This window comes from Cariama cristata, unplaced genomic scaffold (assembly GCF_000690535.1).
Source record: "Cariama cristata isolate BGI_N322 unplaced genomic scaffold, ASM69053v1 scaffold13892, whole genome shotgun sequence".
Classification (NCBI taxonomy): domain Eukaryota; kingdom Metazoa; phylum Chordata; class Aves; order Cariamiformes; family Cariamidae; genus Cariama; species Cariama cristata.
Window position 1 is genome coordinate 1 of NW_009602248.1, and position 23,901 is coordinate 23,901.

At 37.4% G+C, this 23,901-nt stretch overlaps 1 protein-coding gene across 1 annotated transcript in view; it reads left to right on the plus strand.

The window, feature by feature from the left end:
- Positions 1–26: 26 nt before the first annotated feature.
- The window catches only part of LOC104157377 (dynein heavy chain 5, axonemal-like), a gene marked incomplete at its 5' end in the record, with an annotated part of 71,793 nt that continues 47,918 nt past the window's right edge, over positions 27–23,901 (plus strand). The window contains 10 exons of the mRNA XM_009694687.1: positions 27–227; positions 5,458–5,592; positions 6,604–6,793; positions 9,328–9,545; positions 10,461–10,772; positions 15,837–15,926; positions 16,023–16,259; positions 16,782–16,949; positions 21,484–21,690; positions 22,666–22,995. Of these exons, the coding sequence (XP_009692989.1) occupies positions 27–227; positions 5,458–5,592; positions 6,604–6,793; positions 9,328–9,545; positions 10,461–10,772; positions 15,837–15,926; positions 16,023–16,259; positions 16,782–16,949; positions 21,484–21,690; positions 22,666–22,995 (2,088 nt within the window). The remainder of the gene's footprint in view (positions 228–5,457; positions 5,593–6,603; positions 6,794–9,327; positions 9,546–10,460; positions 10,773–15,836; positions 15,927–16,022; positions 16,260–16,781; positions 16,950–21,483; positions 21,691–22,665; positions 22,996–23,901) is intronic.

The following is a 23,901-nucleotide window of genomic DNA, read 5'->3' on the forward strand; positions in this document are numbered from 1 at the left end:
TATATATATTTTATATATTTTGCATTTTTCAGAACCCCGGCTATGCAGGACGACAGGAACTTCCAGAAAATCTGAAGATTCAGTTTCGCACGGTTGCTATGATGGTGCCTGACCGTAGCATTATTATGCGAGTCAAGCTGGCAAGTGCTGGTTTCCGAGACAACCAAGTCCTTAGTCGAAAATTCTATACACTCTACAAACTCTGTGAAGAGCAGTTATCTAAACAGGTAAAATAAATATTTGTCCAACAGTAAGCTGTCACTAGAAGGGTATGTAGAGGATATACTTTCATAGAATATATAATTATTTTTACACTCGTGAACCTATTCATTTTTTAAGGTTTTCAATTTCAAGTTCTAGAAACAGAATCTGAAATCATCACGTTGTTTTTCTTTTTCACACTAATTTGTGCAGTAAAGGGAGTTTGATTTGTGATTTTTAAACAGAGTGCAGTTGTTGGAGAAGTTATGAGGAATGGTGTATATTGCTCTGCTGAACTTTGTAGAAGTCACGTTTTTCAGTCTCCTCACTTATGAAGGTTATATCTATTGGAGAAGAAGTGTAAGAACTGTAAATAAGAGTGCCTAGAAGGCACTGTCTTGCTGAGTGCTACCAGAAAAGTGCTATTCTGTTTGCTGTGGGGTATTTAAGTAGAAACAAAGGATAAAGCTGCTTTTAAGAACAGAATTAGTTGTTGCCTTTTGAATGCCCTGTGCTGGCTGTCCACTAGAGGGTCTCAAAGAGAAATCATATGAATGGTAGGTAAGTTGCAGCTCAAATGCCTGCTTTGGTTGGATCCTAGTGAACCTGGGCATATTGACTACATTCTCCATTATATTATTTCAGTTCTGTACCACATATTTGTTAGTGACTACGTTGACTTCCATGTATAAATCTTGGATTACACCAGAATAAGATCATGGTGCATCATATTGCCCTCATTATTTCAGAGTTAAAACAAAAAAGTACAGATTTGGATTTTCTCTTCCTTTCTCCATACCTCTGTAATTTCACTCTCAATATATTTAATTTCTGTCAGGTTTCTTTTTCTGGGAGAGTTTTACTCACCAGCTTTATGTTGTAGACTGGCTTCTGAAGGGTCATATTTGCCACTGACTTCCCTGTAATATTGCCCAGGGTGTCTCCATTAGCCTTTGAATTAGTTTTTAGGCAAACTGAATCACTGATGTAGCATCACTAGCGTTAGTCCATTTGTTGCTGACCAACCTACTCTCTCGGTCCTGTCATCTGCCTGTGTTTTATAGTTACCAAGATTATAGGCTGCATTTGTCAGAGGATCATTTTCCAAGAGCTCTCTCTTAAGTGGAATTTGTGGACATTGTTTAGGAAAATCTGTGTATGCAGTGTTTCAGCAGTTAGCAAGATACCTTGTCTCCAGAATATTGAATATGGATCTCCTTTTTTTCCCTCAGGCTTGGCCTCAGTAAGAGTAAATTTTCTGATTGCCTCAGTTTGTCTGGCCATTTTTGTCCTGGACATGATTCTTTCTTTCAGTGTGAAAGAGACATTTAAGCAGGCATGAGAAATTCAGCCATCTACCTCTGCAAAAGTGCTTTGCTTGTTTTGTGTTGTCATGGGTGTTGGAACTGGTTCACTCCTGGACAGAGTACTTAAGAATCACACACACGCAAACAAAACTTAACTGTGTACAAAGCTTAATCTATTTTAATGGTGTACAATGTTTTGTACATGACCATTGCTGTATCTGCACGAAGAGTTTCTGTGTGTAGTTTGGTCATTTCTGCAGCAGAAACTGCCCTGCAGTCTCTGAGACAGCAAGATTCTCCACTGAGCATGTTAATCAACATTTTTAAGCATATATGTAGTACTTATCAGTTGGCCTAGGGATCGTAGGAACTGCCTGAAAGACTCTGTGGAACTGTCTGTGATTCTCATCTGGAGAACTCCTGTACCAATTAGTCAAATGCTTTGTTGTGAAGGCGTGTAGCCTTCACGAAGTCCTCTGGACATTTTACACTCACAAATGCAGACTCTGTAGAAAGAGGAACTCTGACTCACAAGTAACCAAAGGCACCCTGAGTGACTATCATCTCCTTTAGTAAAGAAAACCACACAAAAGTAAATGAATAGTCCATAGCAAATATAGGAAGGCCAACATGCCCACAAGCCTGTGAAACAGTTATCCTGACAGAGCCCCCAAAGCTGAATTATTTGCCTTTGTTATGGGACTTCTAGCTGAAGTTCCCTGCTGCCTCCTTCCACAAGCCTCACCCAGATTAGGGAAAACAATAGAAACTGAAAAGAAAAACCTGACAAGGCTTGAAAGCAAACGAGGTCATAATCCCTTTTTGAGGATCATCTGTTTAAGGTGCTTTCGTATGGAGAAAACCACTGATACCCGTTTTTTCTTTTCCCCACACAGCAAAATATGCTTCTAGAGTTGAGGTTTTTCTTTGCAGATTTTTAATTCTTCCTTACAAGAGCATCAGCTATACCACTGCAGCCCATTTTGCCCAAATGCAATCTTTTCATACTGTTAAAAGATGCAGCAAAGAAATAGCTAATAATCCACATTTGTCAGTAAATTCTAGCTGTTCTGTGCCATTCCTGAAAGGCAAAGCAGTTGTAAAACTAGCAGACTGATTAAGGAAAATAAATGATGGTTGCTTTTAACCACCTGTCATGTTGGTCAGTTGGAATGTGCCAGAAAACCTGTCTTTAAAAGTAACTTTAGATTTTCTAACAGGTATGACAGTATTTCTTCAAATTTAACAAAGTGTCACTTCTATAGAATCATAGACTTATGTAAATTGGAAAGGGCCTCCAGAAGTCACCTTGTCCAACTTCTGGCTCAACACAGGTCAATTTAGCGCAGATTCCTAAGGCACTTAATGAGTTTTGAATATCTCCAAGGATGGAGATATTTAATCTCTCTAGGCACCTTTTCTGTGTTTGACCACTCTTATTGTGAAGAATCTTTTCCTTATGCAAACCATTGCAATTTCCCCCGTTGCAGAATTTTACCATTGTCTCTTTTCCTCTCACTTGATCATCCTTTGCTGGACTCATTCCAGTATGTCAGTGATGGTCATCTAGCATGGAGAAAAAGAAATATATCACCCCTTGTCATGATTCTGGATATTTCACTAGGACATACCATTTACTAAATGCTATCAGACTTCGTCATCAACGTATGATCTGCCTTCCAAACTTCACATGGAGTTGTTTTTGTCTTAATGTTTCCATCTGCAAATGAGATTTCCTGGCAGTACCTGACTGACTATTCATATCTAACTTTTTCAGCTGGTAACAACTTAACACCTCATTGAATGATAGAAAATGAGGCTGGATGGAGCCTTGAGGGGTCATCCATTTACCTTTCTGGAGGAAAAAATAGTTCTTACCTAAATAATTTGCTCTAAATGTTTGTGACTCTCCTTAACATTTTCCATTGACAGATAGCCTGCAGTTTCCCAAGCAATCTGTTCCAAAGTTTCATTTTCCTTACAGTCACAAAGTTTTCTCCAAAAGTTAACTTGAATCTCCCTTGCTGTAATTAAGTACATTACTACTTTGCCTTTCTATTCCTTCTGTCTTCTTCTTTGCAGGTATTTTTTGCTTGTCGAAGACTTTTATCGTAACTCGTCCTACATATTTGCTCTTCCTACTTCTACAGTAGATTGTGATTTGCTTCTGACATAGCATGTTTTCTAGTCAACTGATAACTTTAATTTCTTTTCTAAATGCTCTTCAGTAGGGTTCATCTTCAAATGTGGAATCCAACTTTTGGGCACAGTACAGAAGTGTCAACTGCAATGGAAATATCTTTTCAACTGTCCTAAAAAGGACACTTCTATTTTTATTGCCCACTATAATTGTAGATATGTCATTGGGGAGCTTATGACTTCAGTCCAATGTCAGATATTTTTCTGCAAAGTTTTCTGCAGCTGACTTGTTTCTCAGCTGAATGAGGAAGCGTTGTTACTCTTCTTTAGTTGTGCAGTTGGTTATTTGCATCTGTGTAGTATTTTGCACTTGTCTTTATTTAATTGCATCATGCATAGATCGTTTATTAAACTTCTGTTGGTAATTTTGAACTCTAGTTGTGGTTTAGTTCACCAACTTTGTACCGTCTGCAAACCTAATCAATAAGTTATTCCTTGCTGAAAATTCTGGGTTATACTCAATGTATTGTTCCAATTTGTCAGCCTGGGAAATAGGGGTGGGGGACTGGGCGAAGGTGTTGGTTTAGTTTTATCTTTGTTTCTCACCATCTAAATGTATTCTAATTGGCCATAAATTAAATTAATTTTCCCCAAGTCAAGTCTGGTTTGCCTGTCATGGTAATTGGTAAGTGATCTCTCTGTCTTTATATCAACCCATGAGGTTTCTTTTAATCTTCTTTTCTCTCTCTGTCCTGTTGAGCAGGGGGAATGAGAGAGTGGCTGGGTGGATGCCTGGAAACTGGCCAAGGTCAATGCACAACAGATAGTGTAAAAAAGTGTCTATGCACTTGGTCGCAAAACCATTTCTGATCAATCAGAAGGGGCAGATGTTATCCAAATATAAGAATATCTTTGTTATCTCCTTCTATGTCTGTCTTTACCACTTAGTTTTCTGAGCAGCCGGAAGTAGTGGAAACTTTATTTAAAACTTTTACCCTGATAGCTTTCCTTCTATGATTTGCATCAATGTTCAAAGTGGAAGCACATTACAGAACATTTGCATATATTTTCAAATCTATGTTAACTAAGACAGAATTGTATGTTCAGGTATGAGTACTAAAATTAATTGAATATGTCTGTATGGCTCTGCAAATGTGCAGCTGAACCTGTAGTGAAAGGGAAGATACTCGAACCCTTACTTGCCTAAGTCCAAAGCTGGTTAGATACACCCCTAGGATGCACATGGCTGTTGGAAGTAAATCCTTCTGTTCTGAACCAAGTTGCTATGAAACTATCCACAGAACAGAAAGTCATTAAGTACAGGATAGGATAGGCTTACATATAACAAATTGTATCTGAATAATTTCAGTATGTTTCTTTATATCAGCAAGTGATTGGCCCTTTTAGCCGTGAATCCCCGTACCATATATCAAGATAGCAAAAGTCCTTGCACGAGCAGAAAATAGAGGGTAGTCTGATGACATGTGGTTTGCTGTTTGTGCATCTGGCAAATTAGGAATTTAGGAAAATGATAGAAGATACAGCTCTGTTACAGGTAATTTGTAAAAGTAGTAGTCTACCCCCAAAAGGGATGCTTGGTAGGTATGGACATACAACACAGGAAAATATCTTCAGGATATGATAGCAACAGAACTGGAAATCTAGTTGAAAAGATGAAAAGCCGTGAAATGCATCATATTTAAAAGTTCAATAGCATGTTTATTTATTTAATGAGTTTAGTTTTCAGCCCTCTCTTGAATTGAAAGTGTTTAATCTTTGTGGTACCAATTGTGTTTATGCATTATTTAAGGTTCACTACGACTTTGGGCTTAGAAATATCCTGTCTGTTTTAAGAACACTTGGAGCAGTGAAAAGATCTAATCCCAAAGAGCCAGAGAAAACCGTAGTCATGAGAGTTCTGCGGGACATGAACCTCTCCAAACTGGTACTGTAACACTGGTGACTTTACCAAAAAAAGTACTTTGTTTGCATTTTCAAGTGTATTTAATATGCACTTTGACAAGCTCTTTTTCTTTGGCAGTTGTATACATTATTTTGCATTTTTTATTATGGTCCGTCAGTGAGTGGAGAATCGGAATACAGTTACGATGTGAGCACTATGTGTCTTTTAAAGAGAGGAAAACACATCAGAAGCCTTAGCTGAAAAAAGTCATTGGAAATACCATCAGATCCTAGGGGACCTAACCTGGTGCTCTAAATGGCTCTTGTTTTTTCTTCTTTCTGCCCTAAGGAGAGAAAGGAAGAATACATTGTATTAACTTTTAATAGTGTTATTAAAGATCCTTCTTAATCCAGAATTTCAATTTATACATTTCTTGGGAGTCTGTTGCCTTTTCAGAACATCATAAGAATTACAATGAGTGAGGTAATTGGAAGCAGCTAACGCCTACTTGTATAGTCTAATCTCTTTTGATATTACTATTTAAAGTATTCATCTTTCTTTTTATTGCTGTAATTGAAAGGTTATAGCATGTCTGGACTCTGTGTATTTACCTTGGGAGCCAGCTTTGTGATGGAACCAATTACTCTGTTTCTGATGTTAATCTATTCAGCGCATTGGTACATGCATTCAAACCTATAGGCATGCTTCAGTGATTTACAGAAGGAAAAAAATCATAAAAAATCCAAAGCAAAATATGATTTGAATAAATCTTGCTGGCTTATGTAGCAAATGAAGAAACATGTGTGTTTATATATTGAAGAAAAGTGTATTAAGATGTTAACATTTTTATAAGCTTTAAGTATTTAATTTAGAAATTACTACTTGTGACTGCATTGTATGAAATTCACTTAATAAAACTGATTCATAATTATAATATTTGCTTTGGAAAAGATAAGGTTTTCTACTGCCATCTTTTAAATGGCATATTCTTGAAGATTGTTTACAGCTGTAATAATAATTTCAATGAATAAATAATGTAATTCCCTTTGACAGGTGGATGAAGATGAACCGTTATTTATGAGTCTCATTAATGACCTGTTCCCTGGAATTACTCTGGATAAAGCTGGGTATCCTGAACTACAGTCAGCCATCCAGAAACAGGCAGAGAAAGCAGGGCTTATTCATCATCCACCATGGATACTTAAACTCATTCAGCTGTATGAAACTCAACGAGTCCGACATGGTTAGCATGCCAGATGAGGTTTTGAGACTGTAAAAAAGCAATAGTTTTTTATATTATCTGCTACAGAATGCAGATTATTTTCACAAAAAAGTATTTTAAAATTGAACAGATGTCATCTTTAAAGCCTATGTGGATATTTTGCTAGGAAACTGTTATGACTTTTTTTTTGGTGTGCAATGCACACATAGTGAGATTTTAGCTTTGTTGTATTACATTTTAATGGGAAATATGAGTGTGGCCTTCAGTGATTGAGATTTCTATGGAACAAGTTAAAATGTAGAGTATACATTAAAATTCAGAAAGAGCTGATGTTGTTCAGTGTCCTGAAAGCAATTGTTGCCCTCAGACACAGTTCAGTCATGAGGTTCATGTTTAATGTTCCTGTGAGATTATGATGCTGAGAAGATTACAAAAAATAATCTCTCAAACCTTTACTTTAATAGATTCTACCAAGCATGCAATATAGTTCTAAATGTTGTTCTTTGTGTTCAATTCTGGCCATTTACACTGAGGAGAAATAAGCCCACCTCCTGCTGGACCAGGGGGATTGGACAAGATGATTTTGAGAGATCCCTTCTAACCTCAACCATTCTGTGCTTCTATGAATAATACATCTTTACAGTGTACAAAAGGCTAATCAGTAAAGTTTATCCTGTCCTGGGAAGGATACAAAAGATAGTAGTAAAACCAGGTTTGCAATTCATAGCTGAGTAGAAAAAAAATACCCCTACTTTGAAATATCCCTCACCCCCCTAACCTCTAACACCTAAGGATTTTTTAGTATATGAAGGAGAAAATATAAAGGAAATGTAACTAAAGGAGCAAAGATTTATGAAGATGTCATCCTTTCTAGTCTCCTTTTTCATGTCATAGTAAGAGAATAGTAAGTTTAAACTAATGGAACAAATAAAAGGAAATATTCATTCGCCTAGCACAGTCTGAGACCTTAATGCCTCAAACGTTTAGTTCAGATTATTGGTTAAACCAAAGAACTGGTTAATGCTGTGCTGAGTTAATAATTTACATCCAGCTTGCTGGGTTCCATGTTCCATATCAAATCATAACACCTATATCTATATAGGAACCATGGAAGTTTTAACGATTTCAGTCATGATTGAATGCGCCTCTCGTTAGAAGCAGCTGTTTGGTCTGTGAGACACCACAGACGACTGTTCCTCAAAAATCTTCAGGATTCACTGTGGCATTCTACTTAGATGCTGCTTCTCTCCACGTGTCCCTGCTATTCTGAGGGGTCATGCAGCTCCAATCGGCCTAATACTTGGGCGCCCAGGGCCTTTCTGTGACACAAGTTATTGCATGGAGGGAAAAAGATTCTGTTTTCGTGACTTCCATTTGTCCTACTCCTGGACCCATGGATTTATGGAGAGCTCACCATAGGATTTCAAGTAATGAGGAAAACTCTGTAAAATGCATGACTTCTCTTGGTTGAAATACAAGCAGTATGTGCAAATGAAGTGCTCATGCACACACACACACACACACGTATGCATGGAGACTCAATGCGTGGATCCTGAAGTCTCTTTTGCGTAACAGTTTTGATCGAAATGCTGTTGAAACCAGCAGAAAAACTGTTCCATTAACATTGAGGGGCTTGGATTAGATCTCCCCATATGTAACATATGACACGAGTAGGTGATTATCTGAGTGCTCAAGTTGGTTTTGGGAACGTTGAGCTCCCTTTAGTTTTAGAGAAAACATCAAGCAGTCTGCATTGTACAGGATTAGATTTGTAACTTGGGTTTGTGATTGCTTGTTCCATACCTTTGTTGAAGAGATTTTCAAAGCCAACTAAGGATGATGTTGTCTGGTTGCCTTTAGGGTTAATAGCAGTTATCTAGCTCCCTTAGATGACATTGGAAATCTCAGTTAGAATGTCCCATCTGCTTCTGGACAGACTCTGGGCCTCATGAGTAGGTGATTTAGAAAATATAACTAAAAAGGATCAACTGTAGGCTCAATTTATTGTTGAGGACCTGGCTTCTCTTCCTTAGGCAATACGTGTATACACTGCTGAAATGAAAAGTGTAATTGCTGTTAACTGTTTTTTATGTAAGAAAGGTGTATTAAAATGTCAGCATGGATGGGTGCAGGTACATATTTTTGTTACTTTTGCTTCAGAAAGATACACTTGATTTTGTATATCATTGGGAACTACTCATTCTCACTAAATACATTTAGAAATTACTGATTTTGTTTACCACCAGTCCTGTCAATGTCATTGCATGTGAACATCAAAAGGCAGTTGTGTTTTCCAATTTGAAAAAGGAAAAGAACTGCCTGAGGGAGGATACAGACCCACATAGGCTTGCCTATCATAATAGAGCAGACATTTATGGAGGCCTTTTAATAATATTTTAAAATTCCATTTCAGTCAACATTAAGTGGAGTGAGAAACATCTTTTGTGTATTAGCTTTTGATAAAAATAAAACAAGGATCATAGATACAAAGAACCATTAAATGGTAATATGACATTTTGACATTTCATTTTAAACCATGTTTATATTGTTTTAAGGTATGATGACTCTAGGTCCAACTGGTGCAGGAAAGACAAAATGCATTAATATTTTGATGAAAGCAATGACAGATTGTGGTGCTCCTCATAAAGAGATGAGAATGAACCCAAAGGCAATCACAGCTTCCCAGATGTTTGGTACCCTTGATGTTGCTACAAATGACTGGACAGATGGCATTTTCTCTACATTATGGAGAAAAACTTTAAAAGTGAAGAAGGTAATGGATATTGTAGCATGATAGTTAATAAGGACATTTAATACTGTTCCCATAAGATCTTGTTACCTGTCATTTATGTGAAAGATCTTCCATTATAAAATCAAATGGGAAGACACAGTGTTGTCTTTGGTTCTGACTAGCTCAATGTATGCAAGAGTCAGAATTGTGTGTATATGCCAGAGAGCACTAGGCTTCCCAAGGACTTGAGGTTCCAGAATTAAACTGGAAAAGATTTTAAGAGTTTTGCTTCCTTCTAGAAGCAGGTAGTCCTGCCATTCAAACAGAAAAGCAAGGGCTGTTCATGTTTTGGTGTGAGGACAGGAAAGTTAATTTTCTTCTGTCCGGTTTTAAGTCATTGCCACTCTATTTCATTAATCATATCAGAATGTAAGAGGCTTTGGTAAGAAATCAGTATAGGCATTTCCCAATTCTCTGATCAAACCTGCAGATGATGTTTCATGGAATCATAATTACACTCAAATCTTCTGAAGTTTCATTCAGTTCTCACTTGAAAAATGGGAAGCCTTACGTGAAATATTTAGGTAACATCCCACAAGGACTGACTGTATGCCCGTGTTTGTGACTGTATTTAATGGGAAATGTGTTCATCCACCTTGATGGATGCTGAGCTGGCTGATGTACTTTTGTAGAAGAAAAGGACAGTTTTCTGCTTAGAACAGCACAAATTACTTTTTGTCACTATTCCTTAATATCCTTTTTGATTGACACAGGATAAGAAAAGAAGGATTAAAATCACTGTGCAAATTGTAAAAACTGCAGTTTGTGCTGAGCTAATGAGCACCAAATTGTGACTCATTATTTATATCCAACAGTACATTCTCTGAGATTAAGTAAATGTGTATTTTTGGTCAATGCACATAAAGTTGCATGTGTGTGTCTCTCCTTTTTTTTTAGAGTGAGCATATCTGGATAGTTTTGGATGGACCTGTTGATGCAATATGGATTGAAAATCTGAACTCTGTTCTGGACGATAATAAAACCCTTACTTTGGCCAATGGAGATCGTATTCCAATGTCCCCCAGTTGCAAAATTATTTTTGAACCTCACAACATTGACAATGCTTCCCCTGCAACAGTTTCTCGTAATGGGATGGTCTTCATGAGTTCTTCGGTGTTAGATTGGAAGCCAATTTTAAGGGCTTGGCTGCAAACGCTACCTGTTACATACTCTGATGTCCTATGGAATTGCTTTAATGCTGTATTTCAGGTACTTAATTCAATCACTTCAGAAAAAACCATTGCATTTCTTATTCTTTATTTAATGAAGCATTGTTTCTTCCTAAGTGCTTTTTCAATTATTTACTTCTCTTTGTTTATGTAATAAAATAAGGATGAAGGATTTAAAAGAAAAAAAAAGAGAGAAAATTATCTCTAACATTAATGAATGAGTGAAACTATAACAGATGAATAATTTGGATGCTTTGTTTTGTCTGCATAGGTTAGTGGGCAATGAATTGTTAAATCTGTGATTATTTTATAATGCATGTTGGCAAAACAGAGATATTCTCTTTGCTTTTAATTGTTACTGCAATTTTAATTCTTGTTAGGATACATAAAGGGAACGAGTATACAGCCTTATTTGTTTTAAATGTAAAGAAGAAAGTTCAGAAAGAAATTAAGCTAGATTCAGTCTGGTGGAATCTTTCTTAATTTGGACTACAACAGGAATGCATTTGCTCCATTAGTTATTTTTAAAAGACATGCTCTTGTTCAAATTAATTGAGGGTAGTTCTGTGCTCTGTGGTGTTCTGAAGCTCAGCGTAGGTGACTGTAGTGGTCTCTTCTGATTTTATGATCCATGGTTCTGTTCCGGAGAAGATTTTTGAGATGGCACCTCTTTGATATGTTTTCTGACTAAGCTGTGTTCAATCAATAGATCCAAAGGGGGAATTTTGAACGTTTTTTCCCCTCCATTTGGCCGTAGCATACTGAATCATTAAAAAGGTTTCATTAAGATTATGGGTGGTTGTACTCAATAGTGGGGCTAAAAGCATAATCTCAGTAGTATACTGTTTTCAATTACATTAAAATTCTTATTTTTTTCTTTGGAATTTTTTTTAAGAGATAGTTATTGCTTTGCAATCCTTCAGTGTTGTTATCGTCTCATTTCCCCAACATCTGTGGAACAAATGCAACTTCCTTAGATACCTTGCTTTCCCATTGGCTTGCTCCTGCCAGTTTCCTTGTGTAATTGGTGTTGGATTTCACAGGGGTTTCTGCTGTAATATTTCTCATCACTGTTGGATTTTACAAATGCAATTTTGAATGAACTTTGAGTGACATTTCAGAAAGTTTATTTATAAATCATGATAAAAGCAATGATTAATATAGTTTTGGAATGCCTTGAATGTCAACAAATGTCTCCTTACAGATATGTTTCGTTTCAGTGCCCATTTACTTTAAAACCAATGTTTAACAAGCTATTCATTTTGTTCTACCTCCAAAACATAATGATATGACACAGTATTTACTTCAGCAGCAAGAGAAACAATTCTGATAATGGATTTTAAAATATGCTTCCAAAGTAATGTATATGTGGGTCAATTTACTGCTTCTTTGCCACAATTCTATTTATATTTTATGCTACAACTTGCTCTGAAAACATAATAACAACGTTTAAAATACCCAAGCCTGAAGCAATAGCAATAAAGTCCGGAAAAATATGTATTTTATTAGATTGAGAGATGAAAATGCAGTGAAATATGAAGTTAGTTCTGTGCTGAATGCTGCACTTGGAAGTATCGAAATGTAAATTAAAGCTGTCACACTGTCAGTTTTCTTTCACTTTTAATGAGCTATCTTTGCTTCTGAAATAATAGAAGCGATAGCAGTGATTTTACAGATGAGGGTAACACTACTTTTGTATTCAGTTGGCTCTTTTTACAGTTATTATTTTCCCCTACATAAAAAAAAAAAAGGATAAATTCTCAAAGAAAATTTGTGAAATAAGATGCACAACAGTGGTAGTCAAACCCCAAATACAGACCTTGGTGAATTTAATGCTAGTGTTAAGAAAAGCATGGATATAAGCAGCTTACAAATATCTGATTTCCGGAAGCAAATTAAGATAAGGCTATAGATGGAAATACAGTAACTGAGGGGAATTGGTCCTGATATACCTATATACCTATAAAGACCTTTTGAAATCAATCTAAATTCGACCAAAATAGATGTAAGACAACTACTGTAATAATTCCAATTTGCTTACAAGAAATACTCGTTGTTTATGCTAATAAATATCGTATTTGTCACTGAAAGTCTGCATATTGGATAAAATCAGTATTAACGAACATACAGCAAGTAGCAATAATGTAGAAGGAAGCACCAGAGGATAATAGTCGTGAATCAGTGGAAAGAATCTATTTATTCTTTTCATTTATATTATAAATTCCACTGCAAGTCATTAGTTTTTATATAAAAGACAGGAGGTCGTCCAAAAGAAAAGGATAAATTAAAAAAAAACCCAAACAACAAAATACCTCTAAAACAACCCCCTGAAACCAACCGTATTTTGAAGTAAGGTAATCTTTGAGTCCTTTCTGTTTCCACAGGATTTTTTTAAAACTGTGTTTGAGGGGTTGGACTTTCATCCTCTCTTTCCCAGTTCTTTCTTCTCAGCAACATTTCCTGCTTAGAAGTAATTTCAAGTTAACTCCCATCCCCATATAAAGTCTCTACTCTTTTAAATTTAGAAGCTGCAAATTTCTTGTCTGTGAATGACGCTGCTACCTGTAAGCAACAGAATTGCTTAGCTGATGGAAGTAATTATCTGAGACAATTTCAAAGAACTGAAATAATTAAAATAATTACCTGAGTGGTGTTATTTAGTTTGTCTGCAAAGTGTGAAGCTCAAACTAGTGATGAATGTTGTGTGGGTAACATAAGTTTCAGCAAGTCTATGTGTTGTTTAAATGAAATTTTTTTTTTTTTTTTTTTTTTTTTAAATCTGGCATCCTGGATCCTTTATTGACCTATTCTGGAGACTTCAGGGAAGTCCTAAAACCAGCAGAGTAGTCAGATGTGATTTATTCCTCCCTCCACGTTAATTCTCACCCTGATCTTATTTGGGTAAAGGCTGATAATGCCTCTGGAGCCTAGAGTTGAATATATAATCCAAAGACTTTCTCAGCTTTAGTATTTAAATGCTGATGTTCAAATTAATGTTACAAATATTAATAACTTTGCATTATTTAATTGTTCTTGTTGTTGTCTAAATCCTTTTAGAGTATGTTACCAACTTCTTTTCCTAAAAAGTGTTCTACAGTCCAGTGAGTTCCACAGGGACTGTACACTGTGCAAAAAGGTCTTTTCTTATATGAGTTTTTACCATCTGACTTCATTTTGCAATCTCCTTGTGAGGGCTAGTAAAATCCTGATCCAAATTCTTCACAATTTATGTATATTTGTCATGCCTGAACTCATTTTTCCAGAACCCCTCTCCAAACACAATGCCATAATAAGTAATTAATTCATGCTAATTGCTGTCTTGATCTTGCATCCTTCTTTTGTTTTAAAAATAGTAGTAATAAAATATTAGCATATATGGACCTGATTTTTTTTTTCATAAACTCAAAGAACAAGAATTACACAAACCACACTGGAATCATAAGTACTATAAAACTTGTTCTGGTGAAAATTTGGCTCTTGAAAATACGCAGTACTTTACCTCATGAAAAGTCTTTATTCTGAGTGTGTCAAATCAATTATTAAACAATTTGCAGTGCCTTGTGAGACATCTAGTCTTATTTTACAGATGAAGAAACTGAATCTTAGAGAGATTTAAGTCCAAATTTTAAAGGACTTGACTTGAATCTCCCACCCTGTTTGCAGTGCCTTACTTCTATCCACTGCTTGTGGTACCCACAACCCCCTCAGTCACTTGAGCACCGTATGTGATGCTGGAATCAAACCGGGCATTTTAGAGGGAAAGCCACAAAAAGCAGCACACAGAGGTGGAAGCACTTTTGCTACTCACAAGAAATAACAAAAAAAGGAATGTTTTCTAAGCCTTCCTCCTCCTACGTATGCCCACATTCAGACTGTCTTCTTTCTCAGACCACTTAGCCATGAGTCCTATTCTAAAGATGCTTAAGTGAGTTTTTTCTCATAATATATGTCTTTGTTATGTGTGTTACCCACTATTCTAGTGAGATAGAACTCAGGAGGATGGGTAAAAATCTTGATTCAGTCTCTATGCCAATAAATACTCAGCATAGGGTACTTAGAGAACTTTAGTGGTAAAAACCAGTAAACTGAAAATTGGAACAAAGCTAGTCAGTATGTGGGTAAGCAACTCACTGATTTTTCAAAAATATCTAGGTGATTGTTTACATCTTTGGGTGGTTGAATGTCTTCATTGTCTTAGCTTTCTCAGTGACAGGACATGGGAGCCATAAATGGATATCCTCCAAAATTACTATCTCCCGTATTGTCCGTTGTACTTTTACTTCTCAGAATGAGTAGGCGGTGTTGATTTCCAAGGATTATGAAGGCAAATGGAACCCATAGGGAAGAAATTATATTAAAAATTGTTAAATGAAGGTGAAAGTAGGTTATAATTTACATCAGTCTGTACTGTGGATGGCCATTGATATTTTAAAATAATTCTACACTGCAGATGTAAAGAGAGGACTTTACATCAATTTGAAACTTTACTAAAATTGTTGCAGAAGACTTGGCAAAGGCAGACATGATAGCCATCACTATGGAGTAACCTGAGGAAAGTCCAGGTTCCATTAAAATCAATTGCAACGTTCCCTTTGAATCCTGCCAGGGTTCTACAGAAAACCGAGATTATTGGTTTTAAGAGGAACAGATACATTATGGTGCACTCAGAAAAGATCAGATAGACAGAAATTTATAATGGAGAGATTCTGCATTATATACATATCATTACAGCAATTCTAGTGCTTTTATCTTCCTACTACAAAAATAGCAATGGTAGATTAAAATCTCCAGTGGAGATCACAATTGGCAGACCTCTGATGTAACTGTAAAGCAGTCTTCAAATTGCTCTTCAGGAAATTGCTGTATGGAGCTCATATGAATAATTCTGCTGACTGTGGAACATCAAAGTTATTTTCTAATATCTTATTGTTAGCAAAATTTCATGATCTAAGTCTGAATGTTTATAATCCCAGAAATGGGGAAAAATGTTGTTTGGAATAAAGTTTAGAATATATTTGAAATTAAGAAATTCGTCTCATCTAAGTATAAATCATACCATTGAAACTGGTAAACAGATTCTTTACATGATGTTTTTCTTTCCCAGGATGTGATAGACTTTGTTTTCTCTGCTGTGACACCAAAAATGCCAATTTTAGAGTGTATGTACATCAAACAAGCTATTGACCTCCTACAGGTAGATATGACATTCAGTTTTTCTCTCTCATTCTGTTATTTGTGCTGGGACATTGTTCTGGGAGGGCAATAGTTACATATTGCATCTGCTCTGCAGGGTTTGTTGTCTGACCGAGATGAGAAACAACTCAGTGAGGAACATATTGCTCGCTTGTTCATATTTGCTATAATGTGGTCAGCCGGAGCTCTTTTGGAACCGGATGACAGGCTGAAAATGGAGCTGTTCCTGCGGAAGCACTCTGCAGTGAAAGAACTTCCAGCTGTGAATGGAGAAGAAACCATGTTTGAATTTGGTATCGATGCCTGTGGCCAGTGGGAGCACTGGTCAAAGAAGGTTTGTATGCTGTGACATGCTAAGCTTTCTTAATGAGTATACAGGAAAGATGTATTTGGTAAGAGGCATATTATTTTATTATTAAAACCCCTGCACAATTTGGTTAGGAAGATTAGCCCTACCAAATAATCAAAAGTTTCTTTTTTGAAAGATTTTTTTCTTTTCTCTATAAATATCTGTGGCAGAGAATAGGAACATGCATTTGAAATAGCTTTGAAAGTGAAACAGAAGTGATCTTAGCATTATCTACTGTCTGTCGCCCTACTGTTTAAGAACTCGCAGCAAGGAAAAGCTTTCTTCATCTAAGGGAGAACAGTGGAGTGAAAATATCCTGTTAGTCTAACACCCATTTAGAAAAGCTTGGCAAGGTACTGATTGATTATAAATGAATACTTGGCTTTCAGGAAGAAAAGTTTTGCTAATGTACATTTTATAAAGTACATTTGATTTTGTGTTCTGATGCAAAATGGTGGTGTGGGCAGGTAGAAAGTCTCAAACTTTCTGTGTGCCTTTCTTATGCAGGTCCCTGAATATATTTACCCTAAAGATTCGGTACCAGAATATACTTCTATTCTAGTTCCAAATGTAGACAGTGTCCGAACAGACTTTCTAATGCACACTATCATGAGGCAAGGAAAAGCTGTTCTTCTAATTGGGGAACAGGGAACAGCAAAAACTGTTATGATTAAGGTAAGTGGAATGGAAAAACATGTAGTATCTTTGTATGATAACATTGCAATAATTGACATTGGCACAAATGTTAAATTGAAGTGTAAGAATAATTTGATTTTTCTTCAGATTACGTACTAGCATTCTTGCTGAGGCATTTTGCCAGTACTCACATGGCCTACAAGCAAAAACCCGTGCGTATCTATACTTTGGTATAAAAGATTCTTTTAAACTTTGCTAACCATGGTGACAAGGTCATGTGATAAATGCTCTTTCATATGCTTTCTTTTCTTTCGAGAAGTCAAACTGGAGATTTTGCTAAGAAAATATTGATCCTTTGAGGATGTTTTATTTCCCTGTGCTTTGTCAGTGGTGCCATGTGTGATCTTTTGTACCCCCTTGTTGCATGGACTTTCTTCACAAGCCAAACTGCAGGGAAATAAAGAACTTCTTTCTTTACCCACTGATTTTTCAGAGGGTAAATTTAGTGTTTGTTGTCTGCTGTCTTAATTCCTTCACTGTAAATGACATATCATTCTTTCTATGGAAGAAAATAGTAACAGTATTGCTATTAAATTAACAAATGCATGCTTTCCATATTATAAAATGGTGCAGGTTAATCATGTGACACTTAAAAAATTAATAACTTCTTACTACACAAGAGCCAATAATCAAAAGGCTTAACAAACCCAGATGTCATACCAAACTTGGCATCCCTTATTTGAAAAAATGCAAGTGTAATGGTTTTCAGCATGGTGTCTGTGATTTCCAGGGGCATCTATAGACTCTTTGATTAATGAGAGGCAGCTAAGTAAAACTGATCTACTGTTGGGACAGCTGAATTTTCCATACAGGCACCATACCTGCACTGAAGGATTTGCAGAGGCCTTGAACTTGAAAATAACTGAAAAACACTGGCCTAAATTGACCTTTGGCTTTCTTAAAATCTGGAGTCATTTTGTGTCCCCCAGCCATGTGTTTTCTGAGCCCTGACAAAGTGAGTTGTACCAATGCCATCAGCCATTAATACTACTTCTTCAGTTTAGCTGTTGATGCCAACATGCATGCCGGTGTAATATGTCAACTTCTATTCCTGGCACCAGCTGGAGAACTATTTTAGCAGAGTGAAGAGGCGGGGTCTGGGTGGTGGTCTTGATATTCTGCATACTGGATTTTGGCCAGATACTGGCAACCTCCAGCCTTCAGCTGCCGTTCCTGTCCCTAAAAATAATTGGAGCTGATTCTCGGGAGTTGCTTACCCGGTATCTATTCTATAGAGCAGAGCATGTTCCTTACACAAGGGAGCATAATGCCAGTAGATATTTGATGTCATTTAAGGTTAGGAGTGAAAGTTAACTGCCTTCACAACTGTTCCCCTTCTGCTTCCACCTTCTGTAGAATTTTGCTTTACTATATGTTGTGGGAAAGAAATTTCCAGATACAAGCAGCTGGTTTCATGAAAAAATAAAGAATCATAGAATCATTATGGTTGGAAGAGACCTCAAAGATCATCAAGTCCAACCGTATACCCGATGCCACCATGCCCGTTAAAGCCACTAAACCATGTCTTGAAGCGCTATATCTAAATGTTTTTTGAACACCTCCAGGGATGGTGACTCCACCACCTCCCTGGGGAGCCCGTTCCAATGCCTAACGACTCTTACAGTGAAGAAGTTCTTCCTAATATCCAGCCTGAACCTCCCCTCACACAACTTGAGACCATTTTAGAAGAAGTTTTAATATAGAACACTTCGAGTAGTAATCTGAATTAATCTGAAATAATCTTCAGCATTGAGTAAGGCATCAGTATATATCAAAATAAAGAACCTATAATGGAGTGTTATTTAAGACCTTTACTCTCTGTATTATTAATTCAGGAATTGCAAAAAGTCCAGAATGTAACATGAAACTTGTATGATAGAGTGGAAAATTCTCTGACAGTTCAACTAACAAAAATAATCCCATTAAATAACCTCTTCTTTTTCAAAGATAGTGCTCATTTATGTACTGCAGAATATTACTGTTACCATGTAAAGATTCTGAAATGCCATAATGAATAAAACACAGGTGTATTTTTTGAATGATTCTGTATTCATAGTTGCAGTGGGTTGACCTTGGCCAGCTGCAAGATCCCCACCCAGCCTCTGGTTTCCTCCCCCTCCTCAACAGGACAGGGGTTGAGGTAAGGACTGGGAGATCACTCACCAATTATCATCATGGGCAAAACAGACTTGACTTGGGGAAAATTAGTTTAATTTATTTCTAATTAAAAATAGAATAGGATAGTGAAAAACAAAGATGATACTAAACACACCCTCTCCTCATCCCTCCTTTCTTCCCAGACTCACCTTCACTCCTCCATTCTCAAATCATCTACCTCCTTCCCCCCGAGCAGCAGAGGGGGGATGGGGAGTGGGGGCTGCAGTTGGTCCATAAGAGCTCATCTCTGCCTCTCCTTCCTCCTCATGCTGCTCCCTACTCCCAGATGGAGTCCTTTCCATGGGATATGGTCCTTCACAAACTGCTCCAGTGTGGGTCCCTTCCCCGGGGTGCAGCCCTTCAGGCACAGACTGCTCCAGCCTGGGTCCCTTTCATGGGGTCACAAGCCCAGCCAGCAAACCTGCTCCAGCCTGGGCTCCTCTCTCCACGGAGCCACAGGCCCTGCCAGGAGCCTGCTCCAGCACGGGCTTCCCAAGGAGTCCCAGCCTCCTTTGGGCAACCCCCTGCTTCAGCGTGGGGTCCTCCCTGAGCTGCAGGTGGGGATCTGCTCCAGCGTGGGCCTCCGTGGGCTGCCGGGGGACAGCCCTCCTCACCATGGGCTGCATCACAGGCTGGCGGGGAATCTTTCCTGGAGCACCTCCTGTCCTTCTTTCTACTCTCACCTTTGTGTCTGCAGGGCTGCTTCTCACATTTTTTCTCACTTCTGTCTCTCAACTGCCAGGCAGCGTTTTGCCCTTTCTTACATAGGCTGAGTGGCTCTGGTGGGTCCGTAGGAGCCAGCTGGAACCAGCTGTGTTTGTCATGAGGAAGCCCCATCCTCTTCTCACAAGGGTCTGCCCCACAGCCCGCACTGCGAGCACCTAAGCACCTGCACCTGGTACATGAGTTTTGTACAAACTGTTGGAGCCCCAAGGAGAGGTCTGAGCAGTGACCTGCACCAACCCATCAGCTGTCAAGTGTGCCCACCAAATACAGGACTGTTGCATGTACATTGCAAGTGTAGACTGTCATTTGTGTGATGTCCGAGAAAAAACTATTTCTAAAGGGCACCTTTTCTTAAACTGACATGATTGTGTCAACATTGTATCAACAAAATTAACAGTTAAACAATATTCATCAAAATATTTTGAGGGGGCTTAGTTGTATCTTCCTTTCTGTTGTCACACAGAGTGTATGTCTCACTGGAGTTGTTCTTAGAGCACTTAATCAGCAATGATATAGGTTTATTTTCTGAGGTACCAAAATGGGAACATTTCTAGTCAGCCTTGTTATAAAGATAAGAATTTAAATGATATTCAATTTTGTCATCATTGCAGAATTGAATCTTTAAAAAGAAATAATGTTGGAAATCTGGAATTTTTAATACTATTTTTACGTCTCAAGACTTCTGCTAAACAAAATATTTCCCATGCTTTATATCTGTGCCTTGGTGTGACTCCAGGGTTACATCTTTTTCTTTCCGGTTCTATTACAAAACCTCTATAAATACGAAAAGTAGAACTTAGTTGCTTTAGGGCATTCTCAGCAGCTGTGGGAATTGTATGCATTCATAAAATCCAAGTATTCCTTTCTTCATTAAGAGAGGATAAATATCAGTAAATACGATGTATCATAGAATGATAGAATCATAGAATGGTTTGGTTGGAAGGGACCTTAAAGACCATCTAGTTCCACCCCCCTGCCATGGGCAGGGACACCTTCCACCAGACCAGGTTGCTCAAAGCCCCATCCAACCTGGCCTTGAACACTTCCAGGGATGGGGCATTCACAGCTTCTCTGGGCAACCTCTTCCAGTGCCTCACCACCCTCACTGTGAAGATTTTCTTCCTAATATCTAATCCAAATCTTCCCTCTTCCATGTAGCCGGGTTTAGTTTTTTTTAACCGTTCCTTTACACTGCTTCTGTTGCAAGATATGGTGCTGTAGTGTAAACATGAAAAAGGATTTGGTTTTTCACTTGCTCCTTGCAGGCTGCTGTCATACATCATCACTAACAGCTTGAATTTAGAAAAACCCTGACAATTGGTAATACAAAGTTTGTTTGCATCTTGGGTTGTCACATATCTACTTGTAACACTTGGTGAAGTCTGTTAAAAGCTTGTAAATTTTAATACTTAGAAACTTTATGCAAAACATTAGCTGAGAGTTCGTTTGAATTTCAGGTCGGAGATGGTATATTTATCTTAAATAAACTGCTGTTTGACATTTTGAAGTTAATAGCAGGACTGACATTTTGTAGATGTCTGATTTTTGCAGGGCTGCTGAGAATCCACATTTCCATTTGGCTAAATTCATCTGGAGTTACTGGTGCACTTAAAATTGGTTTATCTTGCAGGATTACACAAGCAAGTATGATCCTGATGTTCACTTGACCAAATGCCTAAACTTTTCTTCTGCAACTCTGCCAAATATGTTCCAAAGGAGCATAGAAAGTTACATAGATAAAAGAATGGGCACCACATACGGTCCTCCGGCAGGGAAGAAAATGACTGTCTTTATTGATGACATCAACATGCCTGTAATTAATGAATGGGGTGATCAGGTAAAAGGAAGATGTTAATATTTGGGAATTGGTGGTCTTACCATTGCTGCTGATGGAAATGCTGATCTGTGGATTGCAAAAATAGGAAAGTTTAGGAGAAAGATATCTTAATATGGACTAGACCAAGTATGTCTACTAAAAGCAATTTCCCCAAGCCAGTTTTTACCAAGAGTAATAAGCTGTCAGTCCCAAAAGATTAAGGCCAGCATCAAGCCACTTGGTGCAATCATTGTAGCCTTTTGTTTTGGTTACATACAGAGCTTGCAGAATTTCCAAACTAGCTGTAGTACGAACCAGCCTGGGAAAGGAAGCATGCAAATCCAAGAAGCAATCAGAGACACTTTCCTTCTTCCATCTGCTCTGGACTTTAAAGTACCGTTATTATTAGGTGAAATCTAACATTGCAGTTGACATCCAAGACTAGCAAGATGTCTTGAGGTATTGATAAATGAATACTTATAGACCTATACTCTGAAAATCAGACTTAAATTCAAAAAAATTACGGCTGAAAAAAAGTAGTTTTTCGGCTCCCAGTATAGCGCTCAAATTCTGTTCTCTCACTGCCTCTATACAAGTGTATGTGTGACTGTACTTTGTGCTAAACTAACCATTCTTTGTCACTAAGTGCCCGTGTCAATCTGAATATATAGTCTGGCTTGAAACTTTAAAGTGCTGAGTTTTCTTAGATTGATATTATGGAAATCCAGTTGGATGTCTGACCTCATGTCCACAACTACTTAGTACATGAAGATTATATGCAGCCAATCCATTGCATCAGAGCGCTTGGTACCATGTTGCATGGCTTTATAAATTGCTGAATTGTCCAGCAGAATATCTGAAATTAAGAAAGAAAAGAGATGTCTTTCCTTCTGTCTACTAATTTATTATACTGGAGATTTCCTCTTTCCTTTTTTTGAGAACCCTGAAACACTTAACTGCTTGATTTCTTTTTTTTTTTTTTTTGGCAACAACTAGATCACCAATGAGATTGTAAGACAGCTGATGGAACAGAAAGGTTTCTACAATTTGGAGAAACCAGGAGAATTCACGAATGTGGTTGACATCCAGTTTGTAGCAGCTATGATTCACCCTGGGGGAGGTCGGAACGATATCCCACAGCGCCTGAAACGCCAGTTCACCATCTACAACTGCACACTGCCTTCCAGTTCCTCTATTGACAAAATATTTCGAACAATAGCTGAAGGCTATTTCTGTGAACAGCGACATTTCTCTGCAGAAATATGTAAGCTGGCTTCAGCATTAGTATCTACAACTCGTAAGATTTGGCAAACAACAAAGGCGAAGGTAAAATTACATCTGTTAAGAAACCTTTGGAACACCTGTACCATGACAAAGCAACAAGACCCAGGTCTTTTGTAGCGTCATGTGTGTTCATATTGTGAAGCTGTGACCTGTATGTATAACTGCTGGCTGATGCCTCTGTTCTGAATTTGTTGCTGTCAGCACCTAGTTAGCTGACTAAAAACATAATCATATGCAGTGCCTTCTATAACTAATATAAGAATTACATTATATAAGTATAATATAGTAAGTGTAGCTGATAGGAAGATTTAGAGGTCTTCTGATTGAGAAAATGTCAAGGGCATAAGGAATCATAAATTAAAAATTAGATAGGAATCTTTTGTAAAGATGTTTGGGATTGTGAGAAACTTTAAAGATCTGAATTAAAGGAAAGAAGTCAAATTTGGCAGAGAGGGAAACAGTTTGAAACAAATGAAGTCTGGTATTTAGTAAATTCTAAATATTTACTTCCTCTATTTCAAACAGACTGTAAAAACATTTAACTGCAATTCCTAAGCAAATGCTGCTTTGAAATAGGAAATAAAATTTATGACTAGAATGAAATTTGAAAAGTGAAGAGTAAAATTACAGAATAGAAATGTGTGTGAAGTTTGATCTTCTAATGAAAAAAGTGGATGAGAGTGGTAGAAAGATAGGGATAAGTAGGGATTTGGTAAATGATATTTTCTAGTCCAGAAAAGGTTGTTCAGAATTCCTGAAACAACTCAACTGTAGACATAAACTTGGCTTACACAGAGAAATATAGAGAGTTCTAGTGAAACTATTGACCAGTCAACTGTTGACCAGTGTATTCAACAGATATGGTGCTTCTGCCTATACAGAAAATGTAGAGTTTGCTAAGTTGTTAATTTTTTCAAATCCTCTTTTCTCATTTTCTTGCTCTCTTTT